Below are 14,977 nucleotides of genomic sequence, written 5' to 3'. Positions count from 1 at the left end.
TGATGAGATCGAGACCGACCGAGAGGCTTTCCTTGTTTAGATCAAGATCAAGGGTTTGCCGGCGGAGAGAGGGTTCGCCAATCTCGACGGGGATCATAGCTTCGGTGCCATACGTTAGGTTGTACGGCATTTCTTGTGTAGTCGTCTGAGGAGTACAGCGATATGCCCATAATACTTCTAAGAGTTCTTCAGTCCAGTTGCCCTTTGCTGGGCCGAGACGTTTCTTCAGTTCGTTCAAAATAACTTTGTTTCCAGCTTTTGCCTGTCCGTTTGTTTGCGGATGTTCGACTGAACTAGCGATGTGTTTGATGTGGAGCTTCTCGTAAAATTCAGCTAACGTTCGGTCGGTGAATTGCCGACCGTTATCGGTGATGATGATTTGTGGAAGCCCGAAGCGGCAAACGATATTTTTCCATACGAAATTTTGAACATTGCGGGCGGTGATTGCAGTCAGGGGCTCGGCTTCGATCCACTTGGTGAAGTAATCAATGCCGACTAGTAAGAATTTACACTGGCCTTTACCGGGGGCGAAAGGACCAATGATGTCCATACCCCATTGGACGAACGACCAAGGTGATAACATAAAATGGAGTTCCTCAGGCTTTTGATGGGACAAAGTGCCAAACTCTTGGCATTTAAGACATTTTTGTACGAAATTGGTGCAGTCACCCTGGACGGTCGGCCAGTAGTATCCGGCCCGGAATACTTTGGCAGCCATTGTCCGTGCGCCGGAGTGAGTTCCGCAAATTCCTTCGTGCAACTCTTGGATGACATAGGAAGCTTGGTCTGGTGTCAAACATTTAAGGAGTGGTTGGGTATAACCTCGGCGATAAAGGTCGTCGCCGATTAAGACAAAATGGGCGGCCTGCAGCTTCATGGTTTTTTCGCCGAGAGGACTACATGTGCCGTCGAGTAAATATTGCTTGATTGGGGTAATCCAAGTAGATTCCGTGTCGGTCGTCAGGCATTCCTGTAGGTCGATGCTTGGGCGTGCAAGCGTAACATGGATGACCGACCGATGCATTCCTTTACACTTCGTGGTTGCTAACCGGGACAAGGCGTCCGCGCGGGTATTGTGATCGCGTCGAACGTGCTGCATAGAAATTTCAGAAAAGGTGCTCATCGACTGTTTGACTAAGTGATAGTATCGCTGTAAAAAGCTTTCTCGGACTTCATATTCGTCGTTAAGCTGACCGATGACAAGCCGGGAATCACTTTTGAAAATTAACTTAGTGATTTCTAATTCTTGAGCGAGACGTAGACCGGCTAATATGGCTTCATATTCGGCCTGATTGTTTGAAGCTTTGAAGTCGAATTTGAGGGCTTGCTCGATGACAATCTCGCCGGGGCCTTCCAAAACAACTCCAGCGCCGCACGACCTCTCGTTGGAGGAGCCATCAACATATAAGATCCATGATGAATGTTCGGTCTCGGCTGAAGAAGTAGTGAGTTCAGCTGCGAAGTCGGCGAGAGCTTGCGACTTGATCGCTCCGCGTGGTTGGTACTGAATATGGAATTCGGATAGTTCGATCGTCCAACCGATCATTCGTCCGGCTAAATCTGGCTTAGTGAGGATCTTTACAATAGGGTAATTTGTCCGAACAATAATCCGATGATTCTGAAAATACATACGCATTCGTCGGGCGGTAATGATGAGGGCCATGGCTACCTTTTCGATCGTCTGGTATCGGATTTCGGCGCCATGAAGGGCGCGGCTGACGAAGTAAACCGGCCGTTCTTCAAAATTAATTTCTTGCACTAAGACTGAGCTGACGGCTTCGTGTGAAACGGCGAGGTAGACTATGATGGGTTCTCGTGCGTCCGGTTTCTGGATGACCGGCGGGGTTGATAAAAAAGTTTTCAAATCGAGGAAAATTTCCTCACATTCGGTCGACCACTCGAAGCGGGATGCTTTTTTCAGTAGTCGGACGATGGGCCTCGTTCGTTCGGCGAGTTTAGGAACAAATCTGGATAGTGCGGTGAGTCGGCCGATAAGTCTCTGAATTTCCTGAATGGAGTTGGGACTTCGCATTTCGGAGATAGCTCTGCACTTCTCGGGGTTAGCTTCTATGCCTCTATGAGTTAGCATAAAACCTAAGAACTTCCCCCCCTCGACGCCGAACGCACACTTGTCCGGATTGAGTCGCATCTGGTGTTGGCGGAGGGCCTGAAAAACTTCTTTTAGGTCGGCAATATGTTGTTTGCATGAGTCGGACTTGACGACGATGTCATCGACATAGACTTCAACATTCCTACCAATCATGTCGTGGAATACGTGGTCCATTAGTCTTTGATAAGTGGCTCCGGCATTTTTGAGTCCGAAGGGCATCACTTCATAGTAGAAATTGCCGGAATCAGTCATGAAGGCCGTCTTCTTCCGGTCGGCATTTGGATTTGATTATAGCCAGAGTAGGCATCAAGGAAGCTGAGGATGTGATGCCCGGCTGCACCGTCGACGAGACGATCAATGGTAGGCAGAGGATACGAGTCTTTTGGGCAAGCTTTATTGAGGTCTGTGTAGTCAACACACATACGCCATTTTCCGTTCGCTTTCTTCACCATAACCACGTTGGCTAGCCATGTGGTGTAATGGGCCTTCCGAATGAATCCAGCCTGTAACAATTTGTCGGCTTCCTCACGTGCGGCTTGACGTCGTTCCTCGCCTATATGTCTTTTCTTTTGAGCTATTGGCTTAGCTTCTCTATACAGTGATAATCGGTGAGTGATAACCTGTGGGTCTACGCCAGGCATATCAGCGGCCGTCCAGGCGAAAAGATCGGAATTTTTAACAAGTGTCGTCCCGATGGCTATTCGGTCGTCCGTAGTGTGGCGATCATCGCGATTAGGTCGTCGGTAGTGTGGCGATCATCGCGAAGCGGGAATGGATGCAAGTCTTCTCCTGCTTCCATACGGGGATCGTCCATGCGAGGGTCGAGGTCAACAAGGGCTATCATTTGACGACGGGACATGTGTCGTCCGGAACGTCGTGTGGGAGAACGTCCTCGTTTTTGCGGGACTCGGTCGTCCGTATTGGTTGTATAGAGTCGTCGAGTTGGCTCACTTTTCAAACTTGCTACATAGCATTCCCTAGCGGTTTTTTGATCGACATGGATGGTTGCAATGTTGTTGTTAGCCGAGGGGAATTTCATGGCTAAGTGTGGAGTGGATACAATGGCTTTTAATCTGTTAATGGACGGACGACCGAGCAGGATGTTGTAGGAAGTTTGTGCGTTAACCAGGAGGTATCGTACGTTTATTGTTTTATGGAGGTCGTCTTCCTCACCAAAGGTTGTGTACAAGTCTATGTACCCCTTAGTATCGACCAGTTCACCTGAGAACCCTACAATTTGTTCGTTATAGGGCTGAATATGTGCTTCTGGGATGCGCATTTTCTTGAAAATGTCCCAATACAGTATGTCGACCGAGCTACCCTGATCTACCAAAGTCTTGGCAATTGCGAACTTGTCAATTTCTACAGTAATGACCATGGGGTCGTCCTGGGCTGGATCTATGGCTGTAAAGTCTTCGTCAGTGAAAGTAATCGGAGGTATATGTGGACGCCTCCTCGTGGTAGCATGAGCGGACTGGATGTCACGGAGATGTTTCTTTCGGGCGGAATTTGAGCACCCGCCACCGGCAAATCCTCCAGCTATATAATTTGTTTCGTGGTTCGGTTCGCCCAAGTTAACGGGTCCAGCAATCATGTTGATGACTTCGCGGACTCGTTGGCGAGGTCGGGCGTTTCGGTCGGGACTTGTGCTACGGGCGCGTGTACGCCGAACGGGGCTTTCGCTGCGTTTTCGCGAAGTCTGGCTACGATCAGTGTGGCGTTTGTAATCGTTACGGTATGACCGGTCGACACCACGGGAAGGACGGTCAGTATTCCGTGGTGGGGATCTTGAACTCCTTGTCCTCTTGACGAACTGCCGTAAATGGCCAGCTTGGATGAGTTCTTCAATTTTATCCTTCAAAGCTTGACATCCTTCGGTCGTGTGACCGAAATTCTGATGGTATTGACAACGCTTAGCAGTATCTGCATTCGGTGGTGTTTGATACTGTTTCAATGTCGGGATTAGGTCCGTTTGTAGTGCTTCATCTAGGGCTCGTCCCCTCGGCACAGTTAAAGGGGTGTAACTGTTAAACCTGGGGATTCGGCCTCCCCTATTCCGGTCGGACCTCAGAGTGGTTCGGACGGTTCGTTCGGTTTCGACTTCTCTTTCTTTACTTTGAGTTTGGTCTTTAAGGGCTCCGAATCCGACAGCTTTGAACCGTTGATGGTAATCAATGTGTTCTTCGATTTGCATGAATTTGGTTGCTCGAGTTCGAAGGTCCTCCATGTCTTGAGGTGGTTTCTTGATGAGACTTTCAGTGAAACGGCTCGGTCGGATGGCCGAGACCAAATGGTGCAATGCAACCTCTTGTTTGAGCCCTCGGATGTTCATGCATGCTTTGTTGAACCTATCTAGAAAGGTTCTAAGAGATTCACCTTTTTCTTGTTGTACCGCTAGGAGAGACATGGAGGACATGTTATGCGGTCGGCTAGTGGCATATTGAGTGGAGAATTTTGCGGCTAGGATGTCAAAATCGTTAATGGAGTTTGGAGGCAGCTCTGTGAACCAGGTAAGAGGTTCTCCCTGGAGCGACGTGGGAAATACTTTACACCACACATTGTTATCTGTGGTATACAAAGTCATTTGCGTCTTGTAGACATTTAAGTGTTCGTCCGGGTCGGTTGAGCCGTCATAGAGTTTAATGACGAGGCCTCTCCATTTGTCAGGAAGTGGAGTGGTGATAATTTCGTCTGTAAAAGGATGACCCCTTTTACTTGACTTTCTTTCGACTGTTTCAGCTCTGGAAGCAGGATTGGTATTGGCAGGTGTAGGTATGCGAGAGGCGGTTCGGTCGGCCATATGGGATTGGCCTTCTCGTTCGGGATTATCGACCTGTTGTTGGAGTCGTGCATTCTGCTCTCTTAATAAGGCGATTTCTTCTTCTTGGCGGCGTCTATCTTCTTCTTGGAGGCGTCTATCTTCTTCATGTTGACGATGGTCTTCCATCCCCTTTTGTCGCAGTTCCTCCATCTGAGCTTGGAGGATTTGAATCATAGTCATCTGTTCTGCCATAGCGTCGTTGTTGTTTCTTGTCGCAACCATTATAGCTTCAAAAATTGAAGATTTGCCTCGGCCCCACGGTGGGCACCAATTGTACCTGAGTGGAGAGATGGGGCCCAGGCACGGTCGGTTGACGTGGTGTAATTGCTGACGTGTTGATCTTCTTCTCCTCTGGTCGATTGTCCTTTCTTGCTGTCTCCTTTGATCGGTCGTCCCTTCGTGCTATCCACTTCGGTCGGGCGGGGGAGAGTACCTGCGAAGGCACTCCGACGCTCAAGTAAGTATGAGATTCTAAGCGCAGTTTCGTAAGTGAATGAAAACGTACCTTTCTCTGGCTTGAGCACAGTATTTATAGGATTGCCTAATGGGCTTTCTATCCCTTGGGCTCAGGGTGGTTATGGATATGTCTTGTCAGTCGTGCTCCGGAATACCCGGGGAACATATCTTCTCTAAACGCATATTCCTTATTCTTCGGAGGTGTATCTTAACCACCTTAGCTTGTCACATAAATGCCCTTACATTTATTGTGTATATGGCCGGTCGGAACGTGCGGTCGTTTCCATTTATTGTGTATAAGGCCGGTCGGCCACGTGCGTTCGTCCGGTGCCTACCAGTACAAAATACGTTTCTAACTAAATTTAAAAATTAAAGATGATAATATGTTCATAATAGCAAAATTATATGCATTCAACTATAAATTCTTCATATGTCTGCATTTTTTAGTTTTGATTATTATAACTATGTTGAAATAATAATTATTTTTAAAGTTTTAAAAAAGATTAAAATTAAGTAGACTTGATATATTAAATTTTTTGTTTTATTTAAATAAAAATAATTAAAACTAACAATAACATTATATAATTAAACATATTTTTTCTTATTCTATTGTATAAGTGGTTGGAACCAAAATAAAGAGAAATAAATAAAGTTGTTGATGTTGTATACTCAAATGGTTGTTTTCCTGATGAGTTAAAATTTATGATCAGAGGACTAAATGGACCAACTATCAAATTTTCAGTCTGTTTGAATCATAAACTTGATGTTTTCTTTTGTACCTCCAAATTTTATTTCTCTACCTCCATATTTTAATGAAAAAATTAATTAATTAATTTTTTAAATTTAGAATTCGGAAAGTATTTCATGTAAATTATAAAATTTAAAATAGATTCTAACTCTACAATTTGAAATTTAAAATTATATTTTAAATTGTAAAATTTAAAAGTTCTTGAATTACACAACTAGAAAATGAAAAAAAATAAAGTCAAGTCGAATTGTGGTTTTATAATTTAAAGAATTATGAAGATGCGTGAAGAAAATGCCCAGTCTAAACATAAATAAATTAGTAAAAGTTGAAAAATTAATTTTAGTTCACGCTGGATTAATTAAAAATGTTCTATTGAAAAAACAAAAAAATCTTAATATAGTATTATGTAAAAAAAATAACTAATTTTTTTTCTATTTAGATCTAAACTTATATTATTAAAACTTAGATCTAAATATTATATATTAAATATTTGATTCCTTTTATGTGTATTTGAATGTCAACCTTGTAAAAATATGTATGATTTTCAACTCTTAAAATTAGTAAGTTATGATATTATATTTTAATATTATTTTATATATTACTATTATTGTATCAATATCTGTTTATTTATAATTTTATTTATATATTTCGAATTAATTCAATTATTAATTCCATTCTTAAAATATTGATTAAAATATTTTTTGTTTTTATTCAAACTATCATTTTATCAGTATGAGTTGAACTCTCATCTTGAATAAAAAAAATAAGAAGGATAATATATAAGCAGAAAAAATTTACAAATTTATCATTAAGAAAGTTTTTTGATAATTTATGCGTTTCTTATATATATATATATATATATATATATATATATATATAAACTTATGCGTTTCTTATAGAAACAATCTGATGAAGTTTTATAAATAAAACTAAATAATTAAGATTTTAATACTTGTTTTATTTTAATTTATATATTCTTTCTAAAACTATTCATACTAAACATAAAAATCCGCATCTTATATTTTTTTTAAGAAATTATTAAACTTATATCATATTAAGAAAACTCAAATTTATTGTCAAAATATATTTCAAGATCTAATTCAACTTTTTTCTAATAATATATTTATTTTGAGATTTTAAATACTTTTTATAAATCACACAAATTCTTTACAATTATTTAATGAAAGAGAATTTAAAATAAATAAAAAATATTATAGATTAGAAAACCTCATTTTATATCAGATATATCAATTATTTCTCTATTATAAGATGTATAATAATAAATCATATATACAGCATCCGTGACAAATATACCTTTCAAATTCAACCTTATTTCCTAAAAAAAAAAATGTAAGAAAAGAAAAAAGTAATGCCCAAAGGTTTCATGTCCAAAATAACAAACCATAAAAAATAACGAGTTTTATATAGGCAAATTATCTCTCTATTTTAATAGTTTTTCTCCACCTTATACTACTTATGGTTAATTATGAAAAAGTCAATTTAAAAATTTGTAAAATTTTAAATAATTATAAATAAAATATAATTTATTTATTTTAAATAATTTTAGTTGCATCGCCATTTTTATATCTTCCTTCTATTCATTATTTTCCTTGTTCTAACCTTTAAGAGAACAATTATCATTTTAGTGTGTGAAAGGATTCACTATTCATTATATTCAGTATTTTCTAATGTAAGATATTATTTTTTAATTTTATATTTTACTTTTTTTTCTAATTTTTTATAGGTTTTGTGACTTTTAAAAAACTGAAAAAAGAGTTAACAATTATAAAATCATCATTAAAAATATAATAAATATTTTTTTCGATCATCAGTATTCACCATAAATTATTATAAATAATCACCACCATTTTAAAATAAAAATAAAAAACACCACATTCTTTATCATACTAAAAAAATATTGTTAAATTTTTAAAAAATATGAAAATGAATTTGAAAGGTACGGAAGTGTCAGAAAATTTGCCTTTATATATATGGTTGTGATAGTGCAGTTCCAGTGATTGTATGAGTAAGATTATGTGATATTATATTATATTTCTTTCAGATACGAAAGGTGAATTGAGTTTGATGAATATATAGAAATCACTAATCTTACAATACTTTTATGACTGAGATTGTTTTTACTACAATGTATCCTAAAGGATGAAGAATCACATTTACTACTGTTATATTATGAGTTAATTATTCGCAATCGAACTATATATAAGTTAAAGAATATTGAAGTAAGACAGTATTTTTTTTCTTCTGTTAGGTTGGGTTTCACTTTCATAACTCTATCACAATCTATTTTCCTCGTTCCGTATCATTATTCTGAAACAAAAAATCTCAGTAAATAAAATATTTACTCGAATCTTGCAATTTAACTCACTCGTTTAGTTAACTACATGATTTTTTTTTTCTACATACTATTTTGGTACTTGGTTACTAACGTGTATCACCATTTGTACCGGTCGGCACTGGACGACCCCAGGGTACTCATGGTAAAATTATCACAAAAACCCCTGCGTCTCATACGACTCTTCGTCCTTCCATGACCTCGAGCCTGGGGGGCAAGTGTACCGGTCGGCACCGGACGATCGCAGTATACTCATGGTAAAATCATCACAAAACCCTGCGTCTTATACGACTCTTCGTCCTTCCATGACCTCTAGCCGGACGACCGAATGGTTTATGTCGATTAAATCTAATTTAATCCAGAACGTGGTTACACGTGTAGAAAAGAGCAGTTATGACAACCATTGACGAAGTAAAAACACGTTCTCTAGACCACTCCCCTGGTTTTCAGGAAACCACCAGGCACGACCCAAAGACCACTAAGCATGTCTCTAACCATCAACTGATTGGCCCACATGGCCAAGGCCCAGGTCAACCTACTAAAGGGACTTCTGAAAAGGGAGAAAGGGTACGTTTTCCATACTATCAGAGAATTCACACTTGAGCACCATCGCTGACTTGAGCGTCGGAGTGCAATCGCAGGTACCCCCGCCGGCCGACCGAAGCACGCGAAGAGAAAGAAGACTTGAAGAATAGGACAACCAAGAGTGAAGAAGACACCTTGACGTGGATCAACATTACTCAGTCCCCAATATCCATACAGGTACACCATTAATTGGAGGTAAACAATAGTTTCAATTTTACATTCTCAATGTATATAAATATTACTGCTAAATTATCCATAACTTTTGTTTGTGTTAGTTTAAATGTTGTTGAGTTTTAGTGTGTCATTTTCCTTTGAACTTGGACCGAGGTGGTCATAGCATAAGTTAAGTTAGCTAATGTGTCATCATTTGAAGTTGGATTTGACCTGGTCATAACCTACCCAATGATTGAGTTAAAATTAAGTTTATAAATAATGTTAAGACAGTGTATATATAAGATATGGGTCTAAAGGAATTTCATGAATAGTTTGAAGTGTGGTGTGAGGGTAGGAAAATGGATTAATTTAATTAAAAAGACGAGAAAGAAGAAGAAAAAGGAATGAGTTGGTAAAGTAAAAAATTAGTGTGGGTGGAATCTTGATTAGTGGTAGAACAGTGGAGCAGTGCAGTGCAGCAATTGGTAGTTGACACTTGACAGAATTATTATGATGCCAAAATTGTGGAAGTGGAATTCCGAACGCAAACAAACGAGGATGTCTGTCTTCACGTGCCACGTCACGTTCCAGGAACTGATTCACTCTCTTTTTTGTCTCTCACCTTCTTTCCATTTTTATCACACATTTCAATTTCACGACCCAAAAGAAAAACCAGTAATTGGAGAAAGCGATTCGCCACTGGGCCCCACCCAATAGTTCTATTTGGGCCTTTCCTCCCTCCCATTGGCCCTTCCCCCTGTATCCCTGTGCCACTTTAGCATTTTCTACAGTGCGCACCGTTCCTTATCCTTCACCATCCTATTCCCATTCCCATTCCTATTCCTCTTTCTCTGCCACTCACCAACTTAACTCAACTCATCGCCCGCAATCCCACGCTTATCATAAATTAACAAACAAACAACCCTTTTCCTTCGATCTCACATAACGCGATTCTCCTGCTTTATGGATTTCCGTCGTCCACACCTTTTCTGATTCTCGCCTTCCCAAGCGCCTCGCGGATCTGTAATCGGAATACTGGATCGTTTCAATGGCTGGGACTAACGAACTCAACCCCAACGATTCTAAGGTACGCGCTTCTCTCTAACTTGTATTTTTGGATTTCAATATTTTTCTCATACAACAACTTCCAATTCTTTAATTAACCGTACCATGTTTGCTCATGCCAATCTTTCTTCTTTCGCCTCTGATTAATTCTCTATTTTTTTTCTTCTTTTGTTCTGTTTTTGTTATTCTCTATACTGTGTACTATGTATGCCTTTTATTTTTTGTATTCCTTTAGGTGTACAGTTTTAATAAAATGATAATCACTGTCGTGTCTGTGATTCTTCGTCATCGTTTTGGGTTTTTGAGTTTGAACATGTTTTGGTTTCGTGGAAGAGTAGGTTGTGCTTTGTTCTGTTTGTGTAATAGTTTCCGGTTTTGGTTGGATCAGTTCTTTGTTCCACCTAACGCGGTTTCACTGTTTAGGGTTTGTCATTCAATGTGCTGATTTGGGAAGTTAGATTCATCAGTTTCCCCAAAATTATTATTGGGTTTATTGAGTTTATTGCCCGTACCTAATTATCCTCAGTTTGATATTTTTTTTTTCTCTCTTCTTATTATCCTTTTTTTTTATTATTTTAAAATGAATATGAAACTGGTGTAGATGGTGGTTCCGTTGAATATGTGGGTTCTGATCTCAAATTTCAAGTTGGCGTACAACCTTCTTCGTCGTCCGGATGGTACTTTCAACCGGGACTTAGCAGAGTTTCTTGATCGGAAAGTTCCGGCAAATGCGAACCCCGTGGAGGGAGTGTTCTCTTTTGATGTCATTGTTGACCGTGAAACGAATCTCCTGACGCGAATCTACCGTCCTGCTGAGGGAGAAGAGCGTCCTGTGAACATTCTTGAGCTTGAGAAACCTGTGAGCTCTGAGGTTGTTCCTGTGATCATATTCTTCCATGGTGGAAGTTTTGCTCATTCTTCAGCCAATAGTGCCATATATGATACGCTGTGTCGTCGCCTGGTGGGTATCTGTAAGGCCGTTGTGGTGTCTGTGAACTACAGGCGTGCACCTGAGAATAGGTATCCTTGTGCATACGATGATGGGTGGACAGCTCTTAAGTGGGTTAGCTCTAGATCTTGGCTTCAGAGTAGGAAGGATAAGAAAGTTCATATCTACATGGCTGGGGATAGCTCGGGTGGGAACATTGTGCACCATGTTGCCCTCAAAGCTGTGGAGTCCGGAATTGAAGTGTTTGGGAATATACTGCTCAACCCATTGTTTGGCGGGCAGGAAAGAACCGAGTCTGAGAAGCGTTTAGATGGGAGGTATTTTGTAAGAGTGAAGGATCGAGACTGGTATTGGAGGGCTTTTCTTCCTGAAGGGGAAGATAGAGACCATCCTGCATGTAACCCGTTTGGGCCAAAGGGCGAAAGCCTTGAAGGGACTATATTTCCCAAGAGCCTTGTAGTGGTTGCTGGTTTAGACCTTGTTCAGGACTGGCAGCTGGGTTATGCCAGAGGGCTTGAGAAGGCTGGCCAAGAAGTGAAATTGCTATTCCTGGAGCAAGCAACCATTGGGTTTTACTTGCTGCCAAATAATGAGCACTTCTCTCCTGTTATGGACGAGATAAAATATTTTGTCAGCCCTGACTGTTGATAGGCTTAACTTTTGCTATAATACACTAGTGGACGTTAGAAGATTGTGTAGAAAATAGGTATGCTACTAAACTACTTTTTTTTTTTTTTTTACCTTTTGGGTTCTTTACTGTAGGACTTTGCTCCCGTGATTAGGTACTTGTATGCTACTAAATGTGTCGTGAGATGGGTGTAATCAGCATATAGCTGTGATGTTTTTCCGAAGCACATAATCAGGAAATTGGGTGCTGCGGATAGGTGAAAGGCTTTTAGGACAAGGGGAGCTCTGGCCATGTTTATGGGAACCACTAAAGTTGTGATTACCCACTCTGACTTCCAGCCAAAAAGGAGGGGAAGGCGTGTTATTCTATTTCTGGGCGTGACCTTGATGCCAATCGGTGGGGCTTGTCGTTGTCTGGCAAGTGTTATATATAACTAATTTTGGAACTCGGATAGGAAAATATGAATGATATGTTGGTGCTGTTAGGTTATTTTCATCTATGCTATCTTCATATGAGTGTTTGTTTTAAGACTGTTCACTTTTTCTCTATATAGCTAATTTTACATTTCTATGTCTTTGGGTTGTCCTTGTTTGACCATGGACACTCCTTGCAAATGTAAATGGATGTCTTTTCGACGCAATGTTAGGGCTTGTATTATGTTTGCTTCTGTATATATAGACATTTTTCAGTTTTTTTCTTATGCATTATGAGTCAAAAATTCTGCTTCCATGTGCTTTTGTCTCTGAATTTTCCTTTATTAACCATCATAGACTAATGTCCGTTTCATATGGTTTCTGCAACTAATTTTCCTTTGACCAGGCAGAATAAATGGTGTCGTGGCATGTTAGGCCCAGATTAATGTTGAAAATAATTATCTTCTGAAGGAAATAATGAAATTAAAGAATTATTTTTTAAAATAAACTGAATTTCCATGAGGAGTAATTTTGAAGCATTGAAGACAGAAGATATTATAATTGTCTCTTTTGGAAAGTTAAAGGCCCACAAAAACGTGTTACCACTCAAGCTTAGGTTCTCTTTTATTTTAGAGTACCCCACAGGCCCAGGTTTTCCTTTCGTGGCTTTATTATGTACAGAGCAGGCAGCGTTAGAATATCGCCCAAGAGGCACTCGTGCAGGCAGGGATTCAAAGTCCCAATAATTCTAATTTTCTATTTCTTTCGTCTTTCAAAATATCTTCTTTTAATATCTATATAGAGACAAAAAAATTAAAATATAGACTAACTGAAGTAAATAATAAGATAATGTTTTCTAAAGTGACTGAATAATAAGATCATGTTTTCTAAAGTGACTGAGTGCGAATTTTTGTTATTGCATGAACAGGATCTGTAACAAAATCTTGAATCCAAACAATAAATCTAAGTGGGAAATTTTTTTATAAAGGAGGAGAATTTGTATACATATAAGATAAAATTTGGATACAGATATTCTATTTTATACATTAATGCTATTTGATATATTAAATTTAGTATTATATAAGTCATCGCATATAAATAATTTGATTATTTTGAATAATTTAAAATCAGTATATAGTATTATAATATATATTATTCAAATAACACTGTATAACATATAACGATGTATAAGGAGATACCGTTTTTTTTTTGGGTAATTTTGTTAAAGATATATTTTTATCCTTAATTATTTTATGACTGTAGAAGTCTAGTAGTAAAATAAATAATTGTAGTCTCTTTAATTTAAAATTTAATAATTAGATTTTTAATAGTAGTTTTTTTATGTTTAAGAGAAAATACAAAGTAACAAGCGTTACTTTGTCTATTTTATATTTCTCTTATATTTCTCCATCTTGTCTTTTTTTTCTCTTTTCATGGTGTTTTTCACCGACTCAATATAACATTATTTACACTTTTAAGAAAATAAAAGTGTAAATAGTATTATATAATTGAGTCGTTTTTCTCCTATTTTAACTCAACAAAGTTTAAAGACTTACGGGAATTTTGACGTGTACACTTCATATCTTTTACTTGAAAGTATATTCAAAAAGACACAATTGAGTTTTTGTTTTCCACACCAGCTTCTGTAAATTACATTTGTAATTTGCATACTTCTATTTAGAAATTATTGGTAGATGATTGACGAGTGATTTTAGAACACGACAAACTAATATATAAAATTAATAATTATCAATATTATTTGCTCTGTTAATTTACTTTTTAATTTTGTTTTCGAAAATATTGTTTTAAATTATTTTATTTATTAAAACTTTTAAATGAAAATTCATAACTTTTCCACCTCAATCTAAAATAAAGAAATAAATAGAATTAATATATTATAATATATCAAATTTAACGTAATAGGAATATGTACACATGTCAGCATGTGTTTATGATAATAAAAAATAATTTGTTTACAAATTTAAATTCAACTAAGTAGTATTTTATTAATATTTCAAGTCTATGTACTATATTAGCAAGTTTATAGAAATAGTTATCTGATAATTTTTTTTATGTTTGATTTTAATTGAATTAAATTTTGGTATTTGTTATATGTACCAAGTATAAGATACCGTTTTTAAAAGCACAGCTTAATATAGATTAAATTAAAAATTATTTTAAATTTCAAATTCTTAGTTCAAATAGAGTAACTAATTTTTTTATATGCAAAAATATTTTTTTAAAATTAAAATTTTAATGAAAAATTTATGAAATAAAATATTTAATTATTATTATAATATATTTAATAATTTAAAATATAAATATTAATACATTAATATGTAGACTTTAAAGTGTAATCCAATTTTAGAAAATGGTATTGTAAAATTAAATTTACATCTACTTAAATATTATAAAATAATATTTTATCTCTAATCAATATTAGATCTTTAACAATGATAAAAAGAAAATAAAGAAATGAAGAAAGAAAGAAAAAAAGAAAAAAAGATGAAAAATAGAAATAGAAATGGACATTGCCAAGTAGATAGAGAATAAAGATAAAAAAAACAGAAAGATAGAAAGGTGAGAAAAAAAAAAGATAACATGAAAATTTTAAGCAATTGTATTTTTGTAAATTTTTTCAATTTTAATTTCATTATGAAGTATTCTAAATTTAAACAAAACATTTCATTATGAAG

At 37.2% G+C, this 14,977-nt stretch overlaps 1 protein-coding gene across 2 annotated transcripts; it reads left to right on the top strand.

Annotated features, from left to right (window-relative positions):
* Positions 1–9,863: 9,863 nt before the first annotated feature.
* Positions 9,864–12,568, top strand: GID1C (alpha/beta-Hydrolases superfamily protein). 2 transcript variants are annotated; one of them, XR_011084101.2, is made up of 3 exons: positions 9,864–10,313; positions 10,893–11,946; positions 12,023–12,568. XR_011084101.2 is itself a non-coding variant. In XM_068636833.2 (2 exons), exons 1-2 carry the CDS (start codon positions 10,275–10,277, stop codon positions 11,886–11,888), a joined length of 1,035 nt encoding a protein of 344 aa, XP_068492934.1. In that variant the 5' UTR covers positions 9,864–10,274; the 3' UTR covers positions 11,889–12,568. The 2 variants fall into 2 exon arrangements, 1 of the variants encoding a protein (XP_068492934.1); XM_068636833.2 differs by having other exon boundaries at positions 10,893–12,568.
* Positions 12,569–14,977: the final 2,409 nt, after the last annotated feature.

This window comes from Phaseolus vulgaris, chromosome 7, assembly GCF_051622355.1.
Source record: "Phaseolus vulgaris cultivar YP4 chromosome 7, ASM5162235v1, whole genome shotgun sequence".
Taxonomy (NCBI): Eukaryota; Viridiplantae; Streptophyta; class Magnoliopsida; order Fabales; family Fabaceae; genus Phaseolus; species Phaseolus vulgaris.
The sequence above is the reverse complement of the archived record's forward strand: the minus strand, read 5'-3'. Positions and strand labels throughout refer to the sequence as shown.